This window comes from Chlamydotis macqueenii, chromosome 6, assembly GCF_036417535.1.
Source record: "Chlamydotis macqueenii isolate bChlMac1 chromosome 6, bChlMac1.mat, whole genome shotgun sequence".
NCBI lineage: Eukaryota > Metazoa > Chordata > Aves > Otidiformes > Otididae > Chlamydotis > Chlamydotis macqueenii.
The window spans coordinates 31,120,022-31,145,131 of record NC_141561.1 but is presented as its reverse complement, the minus strand read 5'-3'; the positions used below and the strand labels follow the sequence as shown (position 1 = coordinate 31,145,131).

Genomic DNA, 25,110 nt, shown 5'->3' with positions numbered 1-25,110 from the left:
GTCACAGAAACTGGCAATGAAATGCAACAATTCCCAGGGCTGTGGTTGGAAGTCTCAGTTCTCCAGGCTGCAGGAACAGCAATCCTGTGATTAGCAGTATGCGTCCCTTGACATAATTGATCATGGTGAAGTACAAGGGCTTTTCTGTATGACTGTGATTAAGATTAATGAGGAGGTGTGCATTTGAGTCTGTATTTGCTGTGCTGAACAGGTATCTTCCACGTCTGTCAGATTGCCTTCCAAGGTACAAAAGCATCTGTTCAAGGAGAGTGACAAACGCTTGCCTTTTGTCACAATATTGCCAGCAGTGCAGGCTGCAAGCAGCAGCACTGGAGGAGTGCTTGTGCAGGGACCAGGCGCGCGCCTGCGTGGGACGCCAACACTGGAAAGGATAGTTATATACAAAGTGGAAGCACCACCTCAAGATTGCACGTGACCCTTCTATTCTGGAAGATGCTCTCCAGGATGGGATCATAACAGGGAAAGTGGGGAAACACAGGAGGAGGTTGTCGGAAGTACCAGCTGTGAGACTGCTCTTTTTATATATGGGAAATCAGTCGTGCTCTGGGTGATCTATCAGTCTATTCTTTTAGGAATGGAATTCCATGAAGAGCTTCATAACCTTGGAACAAAGGAAGGCTTGAAAGGAAGAAAATTAAGCAAAGCCATTGAGAGTTTTGCATGGAATATCACAGTGCTGAAGGTAAGGACAGAAAACACCACCTTGTGTCTCCTATTAATGCTGTAAGAAAACCTTTGCTCTTTTAGCTCACCTGTTCATACTCTCTGACTAATACTGAAGCAACATTTTGTTTTAATGGGATGTATAAATTACCCCCAATTATTGAGATTTATCAAATATATCTAATTACACCTCTGGTTTGAAAGGTGTGGAAGGGAGTTTATTGAAGCCTGAATAAAACAGGAAAGATCTTGTGGTTTGTATGCCCAGGGACCTGGTTTTGATTGTCTATTCTACCCCACACACCCTGAATGTGACCTGTCTGGGGTCACCGTGTCTCAGATACTTGTTTTGTAAAATGCGAGCTAGAGCATCTCTAGGGACAGGGATGGAGGGAGTGTCATGAAAAAGCACAAAGAATATTGTAGATCCTGCAGAAATGTCAGGGTTGTTTTTCAAAAGTGGAACATTATCCAAACAGGTGAAAAAGTGAGGGATGAAAATCCTTTCATCCTGGCTGCACAGTGAGCATGTTATTCACCAGGCTTTAGCTACCAGTTTGGCACCAGCCAGCCAAAAATTGCCACAGTAGCTGGATGTTTGAGCCTGGGACAGCCAAAGATGGGAAGAGGAGAGGAGTTGGTGCATCCATAGCAAACAGCAAGGAGAGGACCTGAGCCAAGCTCAGGTTGTTAGCATTCAGTTCACGCTTTCTTTCACAGGCTCATTTCCCACCTTTCTCTGATAGATCACACTTTGATTTCCCCTTTCTCTCTCCCTGCTGCTCCCTCGCTCCAGCTCCCATTAAGCAAATTGCTCTCTCTGACAGCATCTCCTTGTGACACCCCACCCCCCCCAACTCCCCCCAGTGCCTTTCCTTTTGCTGACATCCCAGGGCAAGCCAGCTGGTGACAGGGAATTTTTACAAAGTTCCTCGTCAAACATACACCTAAACACAACATGCAACAGCAGTAGCAAAAGTAGTAGGAGATGCATGCTTCAGTGTTGTGGAGATGGAAATAATACTAATGTGTCTTGAGCAGGAGAGGGAAAAAGGAGATGGGAACAAAGAGGCTGAGCAGCAAAAATGGGTGGGAGAGGCCACTGGTAGTAGAGAAGGGTTAGAGAAGACCTGGAGGACACCTGTCGTTCTTTGTGTAAGAGAAAGAGGGAAAGTGAGTACTGGAGTCAGTGTAGGCTCAGTTAATAGGACCTCTGATGAGAGAAAAGGTGACCAGTTCAAACATGATGGAAGGGACTGACCCTCTGCACACAGCATAATTGGGGCAAGTAGGTAAAGATGACAAAAAAAAAACCACTAGGCAGTTCTAAACATTAATCTGAATACCTTTAGCTGTGCTAGGTAAAATAAACGCTTCATGCTCAGAGTCACTCTAAACATGGTCAGGATTACTGTAAACTTGTCCATTTTTAGATGTTTGTCACATGAGAAGTTCAGGCTTCTGAAGGTGACCTATGATTAATGAAGGTACAAGTAGGGTATCAGAGAAACATTTTCCATGAAAAATAATTGCTGCCTAGCACATATTATAAATATGCTGAAGAGCATTTCAGACATCTAGTCAAGGTCAGGGAATAATTGACATGTTTCATTTCTAAGCCTTTCTCACATAATAAAATACTAACAGAGTTTGTGGCAACTACCCAGGGGTATAAATGCATGTGAAACACCTTTTCATTCTGACTGAAGTCCAGCTCAGCAATGATGTTAGACCACTGGGAATGTGGTTGTACCTCAGCTGTCCGATACAAGACCATCAGTCATTGTTCTGATTTCAGTGGCCCTGCCCATAACAAACCTATTTGCTGGTTACAGCTGCATCTTGTATTTGGCACTGACTCTCCCCCCTGTGCTGGTAAGAGCTCCTCACGAGGATTTGGTGAGGACAGACCAGCAACCCTGCCACACTCAAGCCATCGCTGTGCTCCGTGTGGCTAGTGTCAGGGTGATCACTACAAATATATTTCTCTAGATGTTGGTATAGTGATGTAAGAAAAGAAAAAAATAGCCCTTAACATGTCACAAATGCATCAACTGCTTTACGCTAGCTGAGGTGAGTGAATGGCACACCAGCGACGGGAGAAAGCCTCTTTGTGTGCTTGGGGCTGCTGGAGGCAGTTACATCATGGGGCAGTTTGTGTGAGGTGCCCGTGAGCAACAGCAGGTATTATGCTGTGCTTGTGCCTGCCAGGTGATTAATGGCCTTTTCCTAGGCTAGTGAAGGAGAGGCATATTTAATTAATGTATTTCTTTATAAAGACTCATTGCAATAAGCAAGCTTTGAATACAAGAAGTGATGCAATAAAAAATTGCTACTGGCAAAATCATTAAATAGTTACAGAGTGCAAGATTAAAGTATATTTTATAAAAATCATAACTATGGGCATTCTTCATGTTTAAAAATGCCCTGGGGTACTTTTAAGAGGTACTTAATGAGAGTGAATCAAAAAAATACGTCATTTTCTTCCTTAGTTTATATAAACTTAATTACGTATTAGTAATACCCACTAGAAGGACAAACTGTCAGAACATAAAAATGTTAGTAAGAACAGGGATGTTGTAACTTGGTGACAGTCAACTTTGACGTATATTTTTTTTTTTTTAAATGTCACATCTTCCTATTTGGTCCCAAGTCGTGTAAAATACTGTCAGGCTCACAGTTGGTAATAATGGGAGGCGCAATGCAAGTACATCAGATAGAAGAATCATGTTCTCACAGGGACATTACAGGAATGATTATAATCCCAACTTTAGTCTTGCCTTCATTTTTATTTCCATGCACCACTGTCTCTGTGCCTCCGTTTTGCTTTCTGTATTTAATTCAGTGCCAGTAAAACACAAAGGTAGCAAAAGAAATTGTGTTTACCACCTTTATGGGGACCATGGTATTAGGAACCGTTCATTTCATCCTAACAGGCCTGCGAAACTGCTCGACTTGGCCAAGGTAGCCATTCTGGTCTGACCCTCTCTTTTGCTGTGGAAGTTCATAATTCACTTTCATGAGATATTTCTTGCTTTTAATATAGGTGACTATCAATTTCATGGAGTGAAGGCTTTCACGTGGGTGCATGGGCTCGTGCTTATTTCTCCCCAGATGCTGGTGTTCCTCTTGCCTTCCCCTGGCGAGGTCACCTCCACCTGGGTACGCGTGGCTGCTTTTGCAGGCAGGTGCGAGCTGCTCCAGCCTGTGCTCAGGAAGAGGAGAGTGCTGGGCTGTGTAAGGCAGAAGCTGAGAAGCCTCATTAGGGCAGTTCTGGCCTTCAGCTGATGAGATCTCCTGAGAGCTGGGACATAGCCACTTACACTGGCTGCCACTGTAGAGCAGTAGATGGCTTTCAGGTGAGGTACGCTCACATACATGTGGGTGACCTGTGTGCAGGGCCAGCTTGGGTCTGCTCCCAGCCCTCTCAGCGTGAGGCAATGCTGGCTGCCGCCCCTCCTGGGGCCCTTCTGCCTCTCCTGCAGGGTGTCGTACCAAGCATTTTCCAGTAACTGAGGCCCTCTCAGCACATCCCATGTGCCAAACACTGATTTAATGACTGCTTTATGAGCTTTTGAGAATGTTTGGAGAAAAAAAAAGTTGTAGCCTGCAAAACTGTTCTGCTTGCTGAGGCAAAACGGTCATGGACTACCAGGAGGTGTTTACTCAGAGGAGCCGGCATCCTGCTGAGGCCCAAGAGCCCGACGAGTAAGCCAAGCAAAGTTTGCATGTGTTGACTGTGGTTCAGGTTTGTTGCTCTCATGTGGACATGCTTTGTCTGTCTGCAGACATTTTCCTGGGCTATCTGTGCTTTGGTGGATCAGCACATACAAAGTCTAGGAACAGTACCACCAGATACTTGCCTGCGTGTTGATGGTAAATACCTAGATAGTTAATGTACCAACATACTGACTTATTTATAGACAAAACATGAGAAGAAAAAAGATAAAATGGCATTTACTGTTTTGGCCTTCTACTGAAGGGGAAGACACCCAAATGTTTGAATTTAATCTCTGCTCTGAAATGCATTCATGTTGGTTTTGGGTTTTTTTTTAATATTTTTTGCTGTCCATGGTAAGATTTTGCCTCCGCTGCCATAAGTGTGTTCTGTCTTACTAGGACTCCAACAGTTAGTACATGATACAAGACATCAAGTGGTTAAATTTTCAGGGATCATTTCAGCACCTATCCCATGAGTGTATCTGCTAATTATCCTGCATTTAAATTAATGCTGATTAGATGTATAAAGAGAGAGGTTGCTAAATGCAGAAGGCGTACAATTATTAAATTGCTAATGCAGTTCACTCTTCGGGGTAGAAATCCACAATTTTACTATGTAGTTGTGATCAATGTTAGCGCTGGTGTAAGTGGTTTTATGCAGCAGGCCCGTGCACAAATAGCACTTTTTGAGAATGATGTCCATAAATGACCTGTTTCTTCATCACAGTCCTTTGTGACAATCAGCCTTCAGTTGCTTGGGAGACGTGCAGCATCCAGACCACTCACTTGGGTGGTAGAGGCCCAAATGCACACTTTGAGGCTACTTGGAGAGATAACAGTCAGATTTCTGAAGGATGTACATACAGATGACCTGACTTCACCTAAACTGAGCTGACTTTAGCATCAGTACAAGGTATTGCTTTTCTTTAGGAAGAAAGGCAATGTATCGGACAGTGATTGTTATTCTGAAGGACCTTATGCACAATGATGCATAAGTTTCTGCTGATCTTCGGAAGAACTAAGTCCATTCACAGTCTTAATTTATGTATTATTAAAGTGCACTATGGGAGTGTTTTTTAATAGATACTATACAGTACTGTAAAGCCATCTTATAAGATTTATTTGGGTCTTTTCACATCAGTCCTTTTTCCTGCAGTTAGGCAAGAACCATGGCTTTGCTCCTTGGCAAGCTACAGAGTGGACAACAGAGCAGCATGGCAAAATCTTAGGGACATTTCGTGTAATGAAGCACAATGGTAACAATATGGTCTACCAAATGTTGTATAATTGCTGCCTAGAGATTTACATGACAATTTATACTATCTAGGTCTTAAGCAAGAGCATGGTGAATTCAAGAGCCCCCGTAAAGCTGCTGCATTTTGTGTACTATATATTTCTTTCCCTTAAGTGTCAGTTAGGCTTCCCCCTGCCCCCTGAAAAATTCCTCATATCTTATGTCCCTCCTTTTCCCAGCATATCTCTATGGACATAAGTGCATCGGAGCTCAATTTGTGAAATGGCAAAAATAGATGGAATACAAGCCATAGTGTCTTAGCAACAAATTCTTGTGATTTGCTGTCATCTTGTGACAGTGATAGTCCAGCAAGAGCAGTAGGCAGGAGTGGTTTGTGTGGCATGGAGACTTCACGCTTGTCTTTAAATGCAGGGCTCATTGTATTATTCCATGTCTACTTGTCTCCAGATCTCCCTGGATAAATATGTTTTGAATGTGGTTACCCCAAAGGCTCTTTTCCTGGAGAGGAAGAAGGTCTCTCCTGCTGTCTTGTCCCCACATTGTTTGCATTTCCTTTGTTGATGTAGTTCAGAGTGGTGTTTCTAACTTTTAAACCTCTCCAGACTATGTGCCCTGGCTACTTTTGAAGGATCTGCTGCCTTACTTAGAGACTGGCTCAGCTATAGCTGAGACTGGCTGAGCCAGTCAGTCTGTGATGGAGTGACAGATTTTACAGACATACGAGGAAATGGAGAGCTGCTCTAATTTTTTATGTAGTTACTAAATCAGGTTGGTGTTTTACACATGAACAGAAGGACAAAAAGAAAAAAAAAAAAAAACACAAAACAACTGGTGTTCTGGGAGTGTACTAAAAAGAAGGTGAAAAGTTCCAGCAAGGTCAACATCCATTTGGTCTTGTAAATACCAACCTGCTTAGCTTGAAGCAGTTTATTTAAAAGTAGAGGGAAAGATGAGGAAGGAAATAGGTTTAGGTTGTTCTTTAATGAGCATGTGAAGAGTCTGGCGTAGCGGCATGGGAGCGCAACTCGTTCCTTGGCCCTTCATGTGCTTGGAGTGCAGTGGTGAGTGCGGTGGAGACTCCCAGCTTGTTTGGAGGGCAAAGCTCCTGGCCCTGGCCGTGCTGCAGGGCTCCTCTGTCTAGGGGGATGTGTTTCAAGATTTTTCTAGGACAGGGGGATTTAGAGTCCTCTAAGTTATATTGAGTTACAAGATAAGGAGATAAAAGTGTGTAATTCATGTGCAAAGCTGTTTTGATCAGTGTATTTGTAAATCAACAGAACCCAACTGTGTAATTATTAGGTAGGCAGATTCTTCTTGTATGTGGCAGAGCACTGTTCTCTGCTGATCCAGTTGGTAAATGCCTCTTCCAGCTCTCCCCCATACTACTCACTGCACTGGCTTTTGCCTTCCTTGTCCAAGCCGGAAGGCAGGAATCAGAGCTCTTTAAAAGACGCTTACTCTTGGTGGATTTTGTCAGTTGTATCTGGTGATGGAAGCTTCTCAAGTTACTTCAACAGTGTGTATCAGGGTAAAATGAGTGTAATCCCAGTCTCTCTGTGGTGCTCGTTAATCAGCTGGGATATCCTGTTCTTCTTGGCCGTCAGCCACGCTGGAGCGTTGCTCAGGGGAGGATGTAGTGAGCAGTCTCCAACAAGTACAGCATGGCCTCTCTGGGTACCTGACTGCTCCCTGTGAGCTTTTGAAACTCTAATGGTGTTTTTGACAAGGTCTCTGTTTTCTTGGCCAAGGAAAATTTCAAGACATGAATTGGATTTAGAGCAAATTAAATATTCACATCTGTTTAAAATATACATGAAGGCCACGCAGGCAATCTTAAATCTGCAAGTACCAAATGCCGGCAACAGCAGGGACTAATGGGGGAAGGGAGGGCAACAACTGCCAGGGTTCACAGCTCTTGCTCCTCCACAATCCAGAGAGTTTCTGAGGAGATGTGTTAGGGCATGGAGTCCCAGGATGGCCTGACAAAGAGGAGACACTTTGGCTTGTGTTAGTCAATTATTCCTGAGTTTTCATCCAGGACTGGCACAGCAGAAGGATTTCGTTGACTGGCAAGAAGCAATTGCCCAGACATTGGGATCAGAGGATTGGGTGCTTAACTCTCCAGGTGCTTAACTGCACCTGCCTGCAGCGCTGGTGCTTGTGATGAGCAGCACTCCCCTCCCCGTCTCACATGGCCCCCACGGGACCAAGCCCCACTAATAGTTTCTGTTCATTCAGGGAGCACACACCATGTTCTGACTCTTCTCCAGCCTTTTACAGCTATTTGAGTGCACAGAAAATAGAACTGCAAGGGCATATGAGAGGCTATGTAGTTCCTCCCGCTGCCCAAATTCAGGATCAAACTGAGTATTTAACTGCTGTGGATCTAAGCCCTGCTCAGATCCTTGGCATGGAAGGTGCTTGGCAAGAGGCTGTGGTCTTCTACGTGGTGACACCCAGTGTCTGGGGAACCCGGCATCACTTGGCACTTGGGGAAGGAGCTGATGACCAGAGTCCTTTGAGAAGAAATGTAGATCTCTGCCATTTTTCTCATTTCCCTCTTCCTCCTTCAGCACCAGAGCTCTGCAGCTCTAGGTGTTTCACAACAGTGGGTTTAGGGACAAGACCTCTGGCAATCAGTGTGGAGAGTCATCAAAGTTCATCCAGAAAACAAGTGCTGTGAGCTGCCTTCCTTTAGTGTAAATCTTTTTCCTTTTTTAATTTTTTTTGGACTGCCATCCAAAGTTCTGCATTTCAGATGTAAATATTTTTCCTTTGGTTCCGCTGAGATGGGTTTGTATGTGTGCAAACACACATGCGTGTATGTATATAGGAGGCGAGACAGGCCATCAAGTGTATATGCAGAGTAATAGTAACTTTGGGACAAAAAGAACAGACCAGAGAAATGAAAGACAGTATGAAAAGCCTTGGGGGATATCTTGCTTGGCCCATTTTCCTTGTATTTGACTAAAATAAGCCAGAGATCAAGCAATCTTATGATGTGACTTTTGAGTGACGTGACAAATTGCTAAAAAACATGGATCCAATGCCAAGCTGTTGGCTGTACACGTGGGGCGAGGTGCATCGCATTGCAGCGATGGCGGTGGGAGACAAGGCCCGGACCATGCGGGTTCACTGTGCCTGGCACCCCATGTGCCAAGGCAACCTCAGTGGCGTGGATATTGAGCCCAACAGAGGGTTGGCACACTGAGATGCTATGTGTAGAAAATCAATTTTAGTGTCACTTCATGAAGGGTGCACTGTCAAGATGTTTAAATAGCTTTAGCCTACCAAAATAGATGTCTTAACTCTCTGCTTGTGTAGGCTGGATGCTCAGTGAAGCCCCCTGCTTGGTTGGCTGTCCTGTCTGAGGTACCCTCTGTGCCTCACTGTCATGTCTGTTTTTCCGGTCTATTCTCCTCAGCCTCAACTCCCCTTTCCCTTTGGGTCACCTTCATTGTGCATATCATCTAAGTCACGCTAAAGCAGTGGGAGAACCACCACACTCTGTCTTACCAGTGAGTCTGATTCTCCCCCACCCTTGATCTGGATTCAACTTCTCATGACTCTGAAGCTGTCTCTACCCGTGATGCAGTTTGCATGAGTCTATCGCTCCATATTCAGCCGACCTTAGCCTGGGGTGGCTGCGTGGGATCTGGCTCTCTGCTGTGCTCCTGCTGCTGGGGCGGACTCCGTCACAGCCTGAGCCCCAGCTGCGCTGCTGTTTTCTCTCTCCTCTGCCAATCTGGCTGGGATGTTAGCATCTGGGTGTGAAGGCCAGCTTCTCTCAGGGGTGTGGGTCATCCAGTCCAAAGACTGTGCAACTGGAAAAGTGATCAATAACACTCAAGTAATGATGCATGAATACAAAAAGAGTTTGTTCTCTAAATGCTGCTTCGAGCAATAATGAGATTATCACCTACGAGGAGATTATTTGAAAAATCAGCAGGTAAGATTATGAGTTCCTTGAAGGTACTCATCTTTTGAGGAAAAGGAGCTACTGCAGCACGTCTGTGTGCCTGAGCAGAACTGAGCTGGAAAAAGGATAAGTACTAAATGGGGGGAGTGGGAAGATGGCTGAATGGAATAATGTTTGTAGATGGTTCCCAACTAAAGATTGCTTGGGTGTAAAAACTGGGTCAGTATCATTTCCCATCTCTTTGAGGAGGAGGGGGCAGTGAAGGCAGGAACTGCAAGCGGCGAAGGAATTTCAACTTCTGCCACCATCCCCTCCCCTGCAACGGCGGCGTTTTCATCTGAGACAGATATTGAAGACTGTCATACCTGGCGGTGAAGTTAATTAACACAACCTGGAAGACATGGAAGTTGGGAATCTTGTTTGTTCCAATCTGACAACGTGACCTCATTCGGAGGAATTAAAAGGGCTGTAATGAAAGCATAAGTTTCAGCAGAAATTCACATATTTTTTGCTTTTATCTGTCAATGGCTGTACTAACAAAGAAAGAAAACGAGCAGCTGTCTCTGTGAGGTGTTAAAGATTGCATTACAACCCAAGTGGAGACGCCAGCCCTGCCACACGCAGCTCAAGCAGCAAGGCAATGTGCTGGCAGGGCGGGAGCCTTTCCTTCGGGTCCTTTCCTAGCCTGTGGGGTGGCGGTGGGCTTGTGCCCCGGGAGGGCTCCTGCCCCAGCGCCTGGCACTGCGGGTGGACTTGGAGAGACCTCTTCCTTCCCAGATTGGCAGTGTCCTGTGGTGCTTGCCTGGGTGATTATTCACGACACTGAAGACTTCGATGATCTTTTCCTTTGCTCTTTTACATTGACTGCTGATGTTGTTCCAGAGCGGTCAGTTATGCAACGCAGTGTTTCTTATGTGCAGAGGCACACAAAACGGATGTTTTTTCTTGGACTCGGGGGCTGACTATTGCTTAGAAAACTCCAGTTATCTCTTTAAGCAACTTGGAGGATTCCTCATGTTCCTTAAATAATATATGAGAAGAGAGATTCAGTTGCATGGTTTTTTATTGTTGAAAAGACATGATACATTTTTAAATAATTTCAGTGGTATTTTAATCTCCGTTATTTAGCAAATTCACTTTACCACCTAGGATTTGCTTTTGCTGTGCTCATCCCATCCCTCCCTGGCTAGCACACGTTGCCGCTTCTGGCCCGTGTAGAGATGACACTGATGGTGCCTGCCAGGGTGTTTTGTCTTCCTCATGTTTTAAACTATCAAATGCTGTTGTGAATCACTGTTGTGTGTCCTGGTAGAGATCTGGCGGAGATGTGATTCCTTCAGGGCTAACGAAATATGGGTAGAGAAAACTCCCTTTGTTTTCCTCCAAATGTGGTGCTCATGTTTCAGCTCAGCGCCCTGCCTGTGTCAGGGTAACCCACGGACTCTGGGAGGATTTTTACCCAAAGCAGTCATGTTCCTGCACTGTTAAATTCCCCAGTTTGTTTAGATACAGATCTTTGTGCCACCAGAGGAGGTTCTCCTTTCAGCAAGCTGTGTGTGCATTGCCGTCATAGGAAGGTCCGTGTGTGTCTGAGCAAAGGGCTCTGTTTCGAGATGGTCCATGGTGGGACAGAACAAGAGGGAATTGCTGCCTGAAGCCTCCACCCACAGTCACTTTTTCTAAATTTGTGTAGGGCTGTTGAGAGAGACTGGGGTACTGATTTGTACGTGGCGGGAACATTAAGAGAGGATTGCTTGTACATTGTTTTTTCTCCAGCGTTTGCTTATTGTTAAATCCGAATTGTGCTGTTCTCTGGGAGCTGTAAACTGGCGCTGGCCTGAAACAGTTATGTTTGAATGTAAGCTTTGGTGTGTGCCAAGAGGGTTTAACATATTCTAAAAATTACCTTTGTGGTATAGTTTAAACTCTTTACAGTCAGTGCATCACATACAGTTTCCAAGAGCTTATAAGTGATGGGAAGTTGACTGCCCCTTTTGTAATGTGAATTACAAAACCCTGCTCTCTGTGTCTAATTGAAGTTTATTCCCTGGGGGAGCTCAGGAGGCGATGAAAGCTGCCGGATGCTCCATCGAAACTTCCTCTTCTGCCGTTGCCAAAATGGTGGTTGGATTTTCCCTGGCACTGTCAGTGTCCTCAGTCAAATCTGGTAACGTACTTGATAGCTGAGTGATACCTGGCCCTTGGGCTGTACTGAGGCCTAGGGGCTAGCATATGTCTGTATGAATGACAAGTCCTCCCCAGCTCCCTCCCAGGCGTGGATGGGAATCCTCCCTGCAGGTGGGGTGTGCGTAATACCATTGCTAGCCAGGACCTTTGTGATTTTTTCTGCACTTGAGTGAGTACAGGAGTTGGAGGAGTTGAACTCTGAACCTAGCAGGCAGCGAAGTGCTGGTGTGACTTTCCCTGTTTCGTTGTGCCAGTCCGGCTTCCGTTACTGCCCCGAATTTGGATTGAGAAAATATTCTCCCACACTGCTAACATATTCTGGAGGCTGTGGTTAAAGTAGTAAAACATTATTTAACTCAATGGTGGTATTGATTAATTTTGTAGTCTGAAGCCACAAGCAGTAGAGGGCTGCAGAGTGGAGTTCTGTGTTAGCATCTATGATTATTGGCAATATGGATCCGCAGGGAGGGCTCGGACAGCTAGTTGAAAGCCACAAAGTGCATTAAACAGATGTCCTAGGTGTTCAGTGGACCAGACATTTGCTTTGCAGTTATTCTTCCCCTGTTATCCTGGCAGATCCTGTGAGCCCTGTGGCAGATGTTCCCAAAAATTTGCACAGGAGCTAGGGAAATCGGAGGCCCAAGTGCTCGTGGGTCAAAGTAAACTTTACAGTGCGAACAACAGGTTGGGTAACCGTGACCTTTTATGCCATGACCTTGACAGCTACAGGTTTCTTTTCCCTGGGTCATATGAAATAAAGTGCAGGGTGACAAACCCTGCAGGAGCTCAAAGTGATTCCCTCTCTTCCAGGTCACTTCCCCAGGTACAGGTGGGATCTGTTTGAGGAGACAAGCTGAGACAAAACCAGAGATTCAGTTGCTGTGGCAGCTGTTTATTTTTAGATCACAAAAAGAAAAAGATGGCATTGCTTATGTCAGGCTGTGTATGTGAGAGAGCAGGCTAAAAAGACACAGCAGTCAGACTTAGAGGAGTGATTTTAAAAGGCCTATGTAGTAAGTTTTTTTTTTTCTCCAGCATACTGCATGTTATGGATCAGAAATAGATCCTGTATTGGCAGGAGGAGCCTTACAGATACACTGCCATGGCTCTGAACTGGCAGAGCAGGGAGTGACAATAATTGCAGCCAAGTGCTCTACTCAGTGTCACCTGGGCTCCTGCTCTGTTGTGCCACTGACCTGGCGATGCTGCTGTACCTAGGTAAGAAGGGTCTGAAAAGCACCAGATTTTTTTACATTTCCAAGCAGTGATGAAGGTGATGGGAGTTGCGCAGCTCAGCCTGAGCGGCCTAATTTAGCAGTCGGATGAATGGGCTGAGACTGGAGACTGCCCGCAGCATCAGGAGGAGTTTCCTTCAGAGGGTGGCTTGGTGCTCTGAAGCTGGGTAGTCTAAATTCACCCTTTCCAGCCCTCACCAGTAACTGTGGAGGTATTAGCACAGTCCTCTGCATCAGGCTGAAGAATTGAGTTCTATTTTGCCAAAAAGTTTCTTATTTCCTGTGGTATGACATTGTAACAGGTTGGAAATTTTCTTTCTTCACTTAACCTTTCCTGTGATTTGGCTTTTTTGGTCTCACCTTAAAGCTTTCTGCTTCAGGATGAAGTTGTCTGTGCTGCTTGTGAACAGGTTGGAAACTGACTGCCCACAGTACCTCGTGTGAAGGGAAAAGAGCAGCCAGACCGGAGGGGTGTCATGTCCCCAGGTGGAACAGGGAGCTCAGGTGGCTCCTGCATCCTAGTCAGTGGGTGATGTTTGCCAGCCACCACCAAAGCAGAAGGATTTGCAAACCATCTAGTTGCTAAGAAATTACTGCTTGTGCCAGGTGGTTACTCAGAGACAAGGAGAGCATAAGGAGCTGTACACAGGAGCAAGCATTGCGTGAGTATGCTCCATTACCTGTTCAGAAATGCTGCCCTCTGACTGGAGTAATTTCATTTCTTCTTAATTAGATTATTTCAGTTAGCATTAAGCACAGACACATGTATTTTTTTTTTTGTTATTGCCCTAAGCAGTGGTCTAAGGAGAGCAATGAGTATTTGTGCTACATTTCCTGTAACTCTCCTCCTCCCCTCCAAAAAACCCAAACCAAACAAAACCCCAAAACCACGCAGATGCCTGTTGTATTCAGTCAATACAGAATCAGCTCGGGGATGGGCAGTAGAGTCTTTCCAGCTTCTGATGAAGTTAATGGACATTTTGCTGTCAACGCAAGGACGTGATTTTGATGTTAAGTGTGCGGCTTGCAGCCGGGGCGGCTGTGAGTCAGCGCGGAGGGCAGCAGGGAGGTGGGGGGTGCCAGCTATTCCAGCCAGGTGTTTTGCTCAGGGGATGCTTCGCACAGGTGTTTTGTTAGCTGCAAAACATCTTTTCCCACAGCTGGTCCTTGTACTCAGAAACTAATTCTGTCCTTTCTGCCTCATTTTTCTTCCCCTTGTTTTGTTTTTCTGGGACTCTCTGGACCTTACTGGAGTTACCAGCTGGTGCTGGAACATGTGGGGAACTAGGTTTTTTGACCAAAGGAGAACTAAGAAATAAATGCCTGGACGTACAGCTTTGATTTCCATCTCATGGCTGTGTATCAAAAATAAATAATACCCCAATTTATTCAATAATGTGGGGTTTTCTTAGTATTGATTGTGCGCTCCTGGGCTTCCAGCCAACCTTTTAATTTCAAACTTATCATCAGAAAGAAGGCAGGCTCCTAGAGTGGAAGGGTTGACAGCAAAAGTCCATACATTTGTGTCTGTGCTTGGAAACTGTCTGCTAGATGCAGTGCCTGAGAGACACAGGCGGCTAAACTGTTCAGCACATGGCTAACATCAAATTAATGGCATTATTTCTGAAAGCAAATTCCTGCTGCAGCACAGTTAGACAGTCAATGCTCACATTCATTGCTTTTGACAGCCTGATATAAGGTAATTTAATTTAAATGCCCAGATGAGAGAGAAGCAAGAGGCATTTAAAAAAAAAAAAAGAAAATAAAAGCCCACTCTTTTTATACGTAAAATGCCTGCTTGAAGAAATAAATTAGTAGCTGTTCAGTGTGATTGATTTGCCAGAGCCCATGGATTTCAGTGGAGAGCTCTGTTTAAGGATCAATAGGAAACGCTATAGCATGAGTGCTTTTGCCACTCAGGCATTCAAGCAAGTGCTTGACGTTAATTCCTTCTCAGACTTTGGTCTAGGGCCAGCAGGGTTTGGGAGGGCACTTGACTTTGTTTCAGAGAGCAAGCTGGGCACGTATGTCCTTCACCTTTATTTCACTAGGCAAAACCTGTGAGAGGATGACAAACACAGACCATTGTCCCTAAGTTGCCATGGCTGCACAAGGCAGCGACATACTCGTGCTGGCAAGGCCAGCAGCCAGACTCAGAAGTTTTTCCAAGTGTTTTCTTTTTTGCTAATTGCATGACTGTTTTTGAGGTTCTCCTTGAATGACAGAGGTATTTTGTACATTTCCAGTTCCCAGGCTGCCCTCAAGCTCCGTGTTTGGCTGTGTCCCACGATTTGCAAATATCCAAGTGACGGACTGGCAGTTATGTAGTAAACTGGGGAGCCTTGCGTGGCGCGGTCCAGAGACCATGGTGCGTGTCACTTGCTATCCAGAGATTTTAACTCCACCTTTCCAACAGCTGGAATAGAAGGCAAAAAATGCCATGGATGTTTTTCAAGGAGATGCCACACCAGCAGAGGCATTTCCCTCTTCCCAGCCATTTGTGTCACTGCCTTCTGTTGTGGGATTGCTTTGCTGTGCAATGAACCATCACTAGCCTCCTAGAAAACTAGCCAGGCTAATGCTGGGCACTTCTGTAGATCCCCATTTAATCATCTTCATCCAATTTAGCCCTTTGGAGTGAGACCCAAATGGCAAATGGAATCACTTAGGAAGTTTTGAGACTTGTGTGGGACAGCCTAGTAATGAACTACTGTCAGATTGGTCTAGTTTGGGAGTTTAAATGTAAGGGGTTAAAATCAGATGGAACTGTTTTTCAGGTAAGCTGGATGTTGTTCTTAACAGTTACACTGCATTTACAATTTTAGCATCAGGCTCCACCCCTGGGTCAAAGTGCTCATCTGCAGCCACAAAACCACTGGGTGTGTCACCAGAGTAGTCCAGCCCGTGGCCGTGATGAGTAATCACACCAGTCATGGGTGAGGTTAAGATTTGATCTGTGACAAGTTAGGGTCATTCTGAATCCTACTGTACTTTATTTGTTACTTATTTGTTCTATTTATTATCATTTATTTATTAACCTCTTCTGTGTCCCTTTACTGTGGTATCTGAACATCTACTCTGGTTGCAGAGATCCGTGCCTCGAAGAGGACTGGGCTGATATACTGGAGCCTGCTGGGTGCTCAGGGCCAGCCAGGGCCGAATGGGCTCGATGGAGGGGCAATAATTCATATGCCTGCCTGCTCTCCCTTGAACTGCTGTGAGCCCCTTCTGCTCTTGAACGGGGAGCTCCTGGCCAGGTTGCTCTGGAGTTGCCATGTGAATTTTACCAACTGCCTGGAGTAACGCTGGGGTTGTTCTCTTGCTCTTAGTGGACTGCACTGGAAAAGAAACTGTGCTTTGTGAATGGTTTTGGCAGAGACAGTTACCCCTTAGCTCCTCACCCAGCGCTTGTCCTGAAGTGAGGCGCTTGCTGGCAGCAGGCTGCTGGCTGGGCTGTGGGTCTTGGCAAGCTGGGGAGTGCCCTCCAGGCTGCCAGCGTTGCTTGCAGGTGTGGTTTCATTTCTGAGACTCGCACAAATATCAGGTGCAAAAAGGAATTTTTTCCCCACATAAGTAGTAGAACAGTTGGGAAATACAGCGCAGCTGAGGCCGGTTCTGCACTGCCGTTGTTTTTCCTGGGTTTTTCTTGAGTTTCTTTCTGTTCTCTGAACCCACTCAGCCCCCTGTGTAACAAGAGGCAGGCAGGAAAGCCTGGAGCCAGCATCCATGTGGCTGGTTCATGAAGCAAATGGAGAAAGGATGAAGTAAGGAATAACCTGGGTTAGATAAAGAAATACTAGGAGATTGTTCCTGTTAACTATTACTCCTTCTCCTCCTCTCTGTCGTCTTTTTCATCTTTGCTGTCCCAGGTGTCCCAGCTGCTGGCTAGGATGAGTTGAGTAGATCAGCCCTGGAGCTTCTGACCTCATTGCTTGGCACAACCATTGATTCAATTTTAATGCTTATCTAAAAGCTCATGTTCACCTTGTCTTTATCATGTAACCTTGTGTCAAAGCTGCACACGGCAATCTGTTCCGCAGTAGTTTCTCTTTCCTGATTTTGCTTACAGAGATGTAACACTTCATATAATGATGACTGCCTTTCCCTGACTGGATATTTTCTTTTTCATACATCTCAGATTGGTTCTCTATGTGATATAATGGATTCTCAGCTCTGTTTCCTTTTCACAAATTTTTGCTAGACTCTGCTTTGGGAAATGGGAGAGAAGGTCTCTGTCTGTTAGTAACGTGCTGATACACAGAAATGAGATGCTCAGTTTGATATCTGAAATTGCTAGCAGTGACTCAGGCCCCAGCGAGGACTCGGCTGGCTTCCCCGGTTTACTCAGTGGCAAAGCTGGTGCTGGCTTCAGGACAAGTTAGGGTCATTCTTCAGGAACAGATTTTTGCATTTGGTTCAGAATTAGGTATGTCGGAAGTTACCCTCAAAACCCAAACTTAAATGATACGCCAGTGGTACAAGGACTGCCATTTAAGTGCCATCTTTTATATTCATGGCCTTTTAATTGTCCTGACAGGAAGTTATTTTTTCCTATGCAAGAGTTGAAAATAAATTGGCAAGTAACAGTTGGTCCCTGCTTTCCTGTGGGGGAGCTCATTTTTGCAATCCTTTATTTTTCAGTGCGTGAGAAGTGATTATACACTTTGTGTATAATCTTTGTGTACGGTAATTTTTCGTGCCAACATGCACACTATGATCTGTATCATAGAGAATAAAGCAAAGCTCTTGACAAACAATACACAGTAATAATGGAAAGGGTGGGGTTTTCAAGTCTGCATTGATGCAGAAATAGTCTGTATGTTTTTGGAGTACTCTGTTCTGAAATGTGGATGTATCGTAATCAAATTCATATCAATTGTTCCCACATTTAACTTTGAAGGAGGCATGGAAAAATATCTGCTTTTCATAATAAGTTTAACATGTCTAATCATTTCATTAATTATTTCCTTTGCAGGACAACATTTTCAAAGCCATGTGTGATCATTTAATTGTGTGCCTCCTTATTAATATGAAACACAATTAAAGTCCCACTATGACACATCAAAAATGCACCCTTTGTGGTAAATGCCGCCTCCACACAGAGAATCCAAATATCACAGCAGCTCTTCAGCATTTCTGCTTTCCAAGTCCCTCAGTGCTGGTACCTTACCTGTGTTACCTCTGAAATGCAGAGCGACACAAAGCTTGCGGTTGTTTTATTTGGTTGTGTCTGGCTTTTTCAGCCAACCACTGTCAGCCTCTGGAGATTTTACTTTGTGATTAAATAATAACATAAGAGCTTGTTTCCTTGTGAAAAAGTTAAAAAATAACAGTGATGTGACACGGGCGGTACAACCTCCGTTATTTATTGTTTGTTTACTCAGCCCTTGAGAAGTGGAGAGGAGAGCTCCTGTAATGTGCTGTCAGAGAATGCATCTGCCAGGAGATCAGCAACCCTCTGCTTTAGCAAGCAGCAGATTACAAAACGGCGTTCGCAGCCACTGTTTCAGCCTCCCCGAGAACACGGCCAGCTTTGAATGCCGGGAAGGCCCTAGGGCTCAACACGGGGTTTTCCATTTTGCCGGTAGTAAAGCAAAGCATTTGTGTGGGGCAGCCAGTTGGTGCAGGTCACTTTTACGTGGGCTGTGTGGTGGCCTTCAGGGTCCTCCTGCAGCCCCCTGATGCTGGTGCTGGCAGCTGCCAACACAGGGGCTTTGGATCCTGCCTGTGTCGTCGACAGGGTCCCCATTACTGGTGGGTACCCAGAACTAGCAGTGTGTCACGGCATACGTGTCACAGGGTGTTTCCTAGAAAGCATAGAAATAGTAATTATTTGTTAATGTACATATCCGTGCCCATATATTTATATTTATGTAGAAATTTACATGCAATGTACTAAAAAAAAAAAAAAAAAAAAAGAGTTGTGGAGTCAAACACAAAAGAGTGTCACTTACCTAAGTCCTCCTCTCATTTCTCCAGCCTCAGAGTCTGGGTTAGTGTTGGATATAATGAGCTGTCGTCTTGACTTATAAGAACTTAAGAGGTTAATTTGGCAAAAAATGAAATAATAAAAACCAACGTACAGAATTCATCCTGTCTGTGGCCATTGCCAGTGTCTGTCCAGAGCCACTTATGCTTCTTAAAGCTTTGCGTGAGTTGCCACTGAAACTGAGCAATAGTTAAAACCATGTCAGGTTATCCCTGTTTTCGAAGTAGTATTTACCTGTCAAGGTAAAGGCTTATAATATTACGCTTGCTTGACAAACTGTGTTATTTGTGCTGTAATGTTAATTTGTGCTGAGGCTCCGTAGTTAGGTGTATGAAACATGACACTTAATGTTCCCTGACTCTAAATAAAAATGGGCCACTTGATCAGTTGTTCAGGTAGAACACTTGATTCATCTCTTCTGGCTTAATTTAGTGTTCTGCCAAATGGAGAGTTTAACCTTTCTCACAAGTATTTATTTTCAGGAAGGCTGATGATATCAATAGCAGAAGGGAGATGGATGGATAGATGCCAAAGTGGACCGTCATGATCTCTCTTTGTCTGGAAGAGAGATGCTTTGTTTGTAAGGGCAAAGAGGATCGTTTTGTGTGCAGAGATGATCACAATGACTGATTTTTGAAGGTTGTTTCAATGCAATCATACTTTTAAAGTTTACTTCAGCTTCTATCCAGTATTTAGTTTGTTAAGGTGTTGACACAATTTTGCTGACATTTTTCTTAAGTGGGTTATGCTCACAGCCAGTTTTTCAAAGCAAACAGATGGCTTTTCCAACAGAGCATGCCCACAGATTATTTTTTTTATGATGTCTGGAATTATGACAGTTCTGTCAGAGGGGACTGATTTGTCGTTAATTTTCTTGTGACAGATGACTCAAAATCATTTTTGCTCCTTCAGCTTGCTCAAATGAACCAGCTGCTTAAAAATAAAAAATACAAGGAGATTAAGATATAAATCAATTGGTCTGTACATGAATGGAATTGCACTATTTTGATAAGTCCATTTCTGTTTTTAGATCACTGTAAAATAAGAATGTCTTCAAAATACTGGAAGTATGCTTAGGAGGAGTGTTTTTCTTCTTGGAACCCAAAGACATGTTATGAATTGCATCAGATGAAATCTGTAATCTGAATTGCTTTGTTACTTAAATGTGAAATCAGAATATGCATAAGGAAGAGCGGATGGCGCAGCACCGTCACATGAGGTGTGAAGTCCCTTGGCTTCTGGGGACTTCATATAGGAGTCTTGGCAGGGCGAACTCAGGCTGTCACCCTGCAAGTGGGAGTGCATCAAATCCCGAGTAGCTTCCCTTAAATGAGTGTCTCAGAGACTCCCTAGGCAACGACAGTTTGTGGGCCACCCTGAGAAAGATTTGCATGCTTTGCCTTCGCTCTGAGAAAGAACAGGACATGAAGAAGGTGACACAGGCTCAGCTGAAGCTCTTTGTGTCAGCTTATGGAGCTGTATCCATCTTGTGCTGCTGCATGACAGGAAATCCTCTTCCTCCTCTGCGCACAGGTGGGTGACTGTTCCTGCAGCCCAGGGAGATGTTGGCCATGCCACAGCAGAGGACAAGCTCCTAGAAGTCCCTCCCAGACACCCTGACAAAGGGGCTGCCAGATGCTTCAGGGTACTGGGCCTTCATCCTCATCATTTTACCCCTCTGTGGCACTGGCTCTCCCAGGTTTTGAGCTTAGTTGTTCTTGGGGCTGTAAAGATGTCTATTCTTTGTTGTTTCTTGTGCAAAGATTTTTCTGGTCTTGTGCATGAATACTTACTGCCAGGTTTTGACTTAGGTTAAGGCTGCAAAGCATCATCACACTGATTTTGTCTGCACATTGGTGCAGCCTTTGGTGTCTTCAGTCCTGTGTGCATGATAAGAAAAAGCAGCAGCCGTGCTGCAGCTGGGTCTGTATCATCCTAAAAGCTATTAATTTTAAACTGTGTTTGTGTAGTGAAGAATCTACTGCTCTTTTTGATAACATTATCCTGTCATTAATGATGCTGCTGTTGGATCTCTTTGCCCACGCCACAGTCTGGTGTCCTTGTTGTGACAACTCCAGCATGATTCCTGTGCCATTTTGCAGAGAGGGAGGGGGACTGAGGTGTGCTGGGAGCTCAGGGCAGCTGGGGAGCTCCCGGGTTCCTGCCTACCACCTTTAACCATAAGCTCAACCTCTGTCCTAAAAGCAGGATCACAGCTATGTGAAATATGTGCTGCTTAAATTATTCTTGTTTTGTTTTTTCAAGCCATGTCTACTCACTGGATCCCAAGCTATTTGTCTGTGTATTCCCATAGCTGTCATGCTGGTGAGATACAAATCTCTTGAAAAGAGCTTCATACCAAATAGCACAGAGCCGCTCGTGCAGTCCCAGTGCTTTTTGTTATTCTTGCATTGAGTTGGATTCCCAGCATCTGGGTAGCGATTTGCATTGTTCAGCAGGGACAAATTCATGTCACCAGGAGATGAGGCAATCACGTTTTCGGGTGCGGGCTGCCATCCCTGGCTGACGTGGTTTCCCACGTGGTGTTTACCAGTGCAGCAGGACTTGCAAGCCACCATTGTTTCTTCATTGTGAACATTGTTTACGGGGCTCAGGCGGTGTAAGTCTGGTGCCAGGCACTGGCGAAAAGGGAACTGTGCTCATTGGTGTGGGATAAATCCTTCCTCTTAGCTCTGGGGAAAGGGAGAGCAGAGAGATGTTCCCACTGCTGGAAGGTGTCATACTGTGACTCATCCAACACATCTGTTTTGTATCAAAAACTGAAGGAGGGTCACTCATCAGTCACCCCTCCAGTGTCTCCCACTGTAACATCTGTTGTCTCCTCTGAGACCCCACAGGAGGGGGGAGGTCAGGTTAGGCTGCAGGGGTGTGAATGTGACGTTTCAGTCAGCGGAGGTATTCCTTCTGAATACACGTATAAGCAGCTGCAGCAGGTGGGGTACTTTACGCTGTACTTCAGGTGACATTAGGAGAGCAGCTCTTAGTGATACTGAATTTCAATAGTCGGATGCATCTCCTGATGTTTATTTATTTGTATCCTCTATCACCAGAATCTTGTTGCTTTGTGGCACTTAAAATATCAATATTGCCTGCTGGAAGGTTGAAAACAAAATGGTTCAGATGGATTCGGTGTGGCATGCAGGGTGCTGTGCTTCTTACCAGTGCGCGGTTTGGCCTGCCTTTGCTAAAGGAAGACCCAAGCCTGGGTAGCAAATCCAGGTGCAAGGAGGGGTGGGTAACCAGGGTCTCAGAGCTCACAGGGGCCCGCCGACTGGAGACACGCTGTCATCGCTGTGTGGGGTCTGATGCCAGGGGTGTTCCCGCAAGGATGGAGCAGTGGCACAGGGAGAGGGGGGTTCCATGTGCCATCACTGCCCCATTCCCAGCAGGTCCTCACTGTTGACTGTGGAAGAGGAAATGCTTTCCCCTGTGGGGTGGGCTCCTGGGAGTGATGGGCTCCTCAGGGCCAGGCTCAAATTACTTCCCAGGGAGTGACCTGGAAGGGGGTGGGAATCTCGTGCCTGTCCCTCTTGCCTTGCCAGCTGCTGCCTTCCTCACCAAGCCAGGTGCCAGGCTGCAAAAGGGGCTTCAGACCATTCCCTGGAGGCAGGCATTCATGAGGGGCAGAGGAGATTTGAGACAGGATCCAGATCCTGTTCCGTGGCACTAAACAGTATGGCAGAGACATGACAGCAGTGTTGCCGCTTTCGGTCCTGAGCAATGTGTGCGATCCCTGACTCACTCCTGCGTGTCTGTCTGTGCATCCTCAGGGCCAAGGAGATCTCCTGAAGAATGCCAAGAACGAAGCCCTGGAGAACATGAAGCAGATCCAGCTGGCGTGCCTGTCATGCGGACTGAGCAAAACTGGAAGTGGGCCCACGGACGCCAAGTCAAAACGGTGCCTGGAGGCAATACAGGAGAAGGATACTGGAGACGAGAACGGGAAGCTGTGAGGGGAGGCAGAGCTGTCGCATTTGTCACAGATTTCAATAACTCTAAACTATTTTTTTAAAGCATTGAAAAATTCACACAGGAATGCCCTCTACAGGGTGTTGATAGTATTAAAATCCTCACAATGTCAGTATTTTAATGCAGGTAATTTATCTAAGTTAAACTCTGGTAGCGAGATTTCTAATGAAGCCAAGCTGTCTGTATGCAAGTGCGTGTGTGTGTGCGCACGTGCAAATCCTGTAGACGCCCTTTCGTGCATTACATTAGCCATTTGCTAATTTATTCTTTTGTCTTCTTCGAATAAGCCTGTTCATTCTGAAGATCAAAACAAATAGAGAGTACTTGTATCAGTTTTGTGCTTTATTTTACTCTCCAGCTTTTATCACTTAACTTATAGGTTACATTACTGTTATGCTGTTTAAACAGACAAACAAAATACAACAACAAATATCACCGACAGCTGTTTTTGTGAGGGCACAAACAGTGGTTTGCTGCAGATCATGAACTTGATTTTTTTAATGAATAATTCAAACCAAGTAAATGAGATTAAGTGGTCAGAGTTGCTGGATAGATTATGATTAGATTTGAGGTGTATATTTCACTGAATTTTAGCAAACTGCTCTTCAAGATACACCCAGCTAGTAAGTACTACCATAACAACCTGCTGATTTATTTTGTTCCAGTGAATCATTGCTACCTTGTAGATCTGCAGGACAGCTACAGTCTTTGCTGACAGGCGTTAATGCGTGTAGTAATGAACATAGCTAATCAGCCCTGTAGTTACCAGGAGAGCTGTGAATATCATTTGGTGATCACGAACGCTGAAGGTGTTTCAGACCGTTCTGAAACACCCAGTGGTGCCAGTATTGGAAGGAAGGTTTTACAGATTTCACAAGCTGTGAGCTTTACTACAAGAGGCGTGGGAGGTCAGATCTTGCTTGCTGCCTTCTGCTTAGATGTTGAAGCCAGTTGGGTGAAGCAAGTAGGATCTGGCCTTACGTTGTTGTGGCTAAGAATCACGCTTTGCTAGAAATCTGAAGCAAGGCTGCATAGTTGCTACAGATGTAGTGTAGAGAAATAGCTTGGGGGAAAAAGCAGGGTGCCAGCATTTTTGTGCAGCAGTTACAAATATCCTGACGCATGTCGTATGTTTAGGGTAGTGCTGAGAATTGGATGCCTCTTTGTGCCGCTGTAGAAAGGAGACAGAGAATGTCACGAAGCAATGCATCCTTGTCCCTCCCCATGTCCAGCTCATGTATGCTCACAACATTCATTTCAATCGTTTAAGTACTGTGCTTGAGTGTAGTATTTGTGTTAACCTTTAACAGGACTAAGTGTTTTATGGTTAAAAAAAGACTATATTTATTTAAAGCATTGCTTTTATTTTGAAAAGCTACTTTTTAAATTAATTTGATTAACAAATATGCTAATTTTCTGAACTTAACAAAAAGTAATTGCTGGAAGTTTGACCATTGAAGAATCTTATATAGCTATTGTGTTAAGTTATTTTTGACTTCTTAATAACACTATGATGTTCATGTTGCACATTACTGAGAGAGTAAAGCTATGAAACAACTTTGACCCATGTTTTTAAAGTGATCTAACACAGAAGGTAACCGGTGAGACTTGAATAAAGGTGGGTTAGAGTGGGTAAGTTGCTTGAAAGAAGGTTCTGCTCTAATAGGAACTGTGTTACTGCATAGGTTATAACTCAGATGCCTTAAATACCATTTCAGTAAAACTTACTGTACTTGTTCAGATCCAGCCCTAAATCCTATTTATCTCTCCATTAGATTGAGTGTGTACTCTGCCTTCGTTGAGGTTTGGAGAGCGGTGTCTTTTGTGTTTCAGGCCAGGCATAATGCCCAGATCAATGGTGTAAGTGTGCATATTCACATTTTGCCCTCCTGGGTTACCTTCCTGATTTCATCATGAGTTGTGTTTATATGAAAAACAGCACTTGGCCTTCAGTATTTACAGTTAGGGAGGATGGAAATTGTTCACCTAGCACCACCAGTCATGGAGGATCAGCCTTCAGAAAGCATCTCTCTCAGAAGGGAGAGGTTGCTTCAGGAAAGGTGAGTGGCTTGCCTCTTGGTGCTTCATTTAAACCTAGAAATAGCTTGATTTTCTCAATTTAAAAGGCTAT

The 25,110-nt window shown here is 44.8% G+C and overlaps 1 protein-coding gene across 1 annotated transcript in view; it reads left to right on the top strand.

The window, feature by feature from the left end:
* Positions 1-24,542, top strand: part of PLCL1 (phospholipase C like 1 (inactive)) — a 202,119-nt gene extending 177,577 nt beyond the window's left edge. The window contains exons 5-6 of the mRNA XM_086751488.1: positions 594-703; positions 22,781-24,542. Of these exons, the coding sequence (XP_086607614.1) occupies positions 594-703; positions 22,781-22,963 (293 nt within the window). The 3' untranslated portion in view covers positions 22,964-24,542. The remainder of the gene's footprint in view (positions 1-593; positions 704-22,780) is intronic.
* The last annotated feature ends 568 nt before the right edge of the window (positions 24,543-25,110 follow it).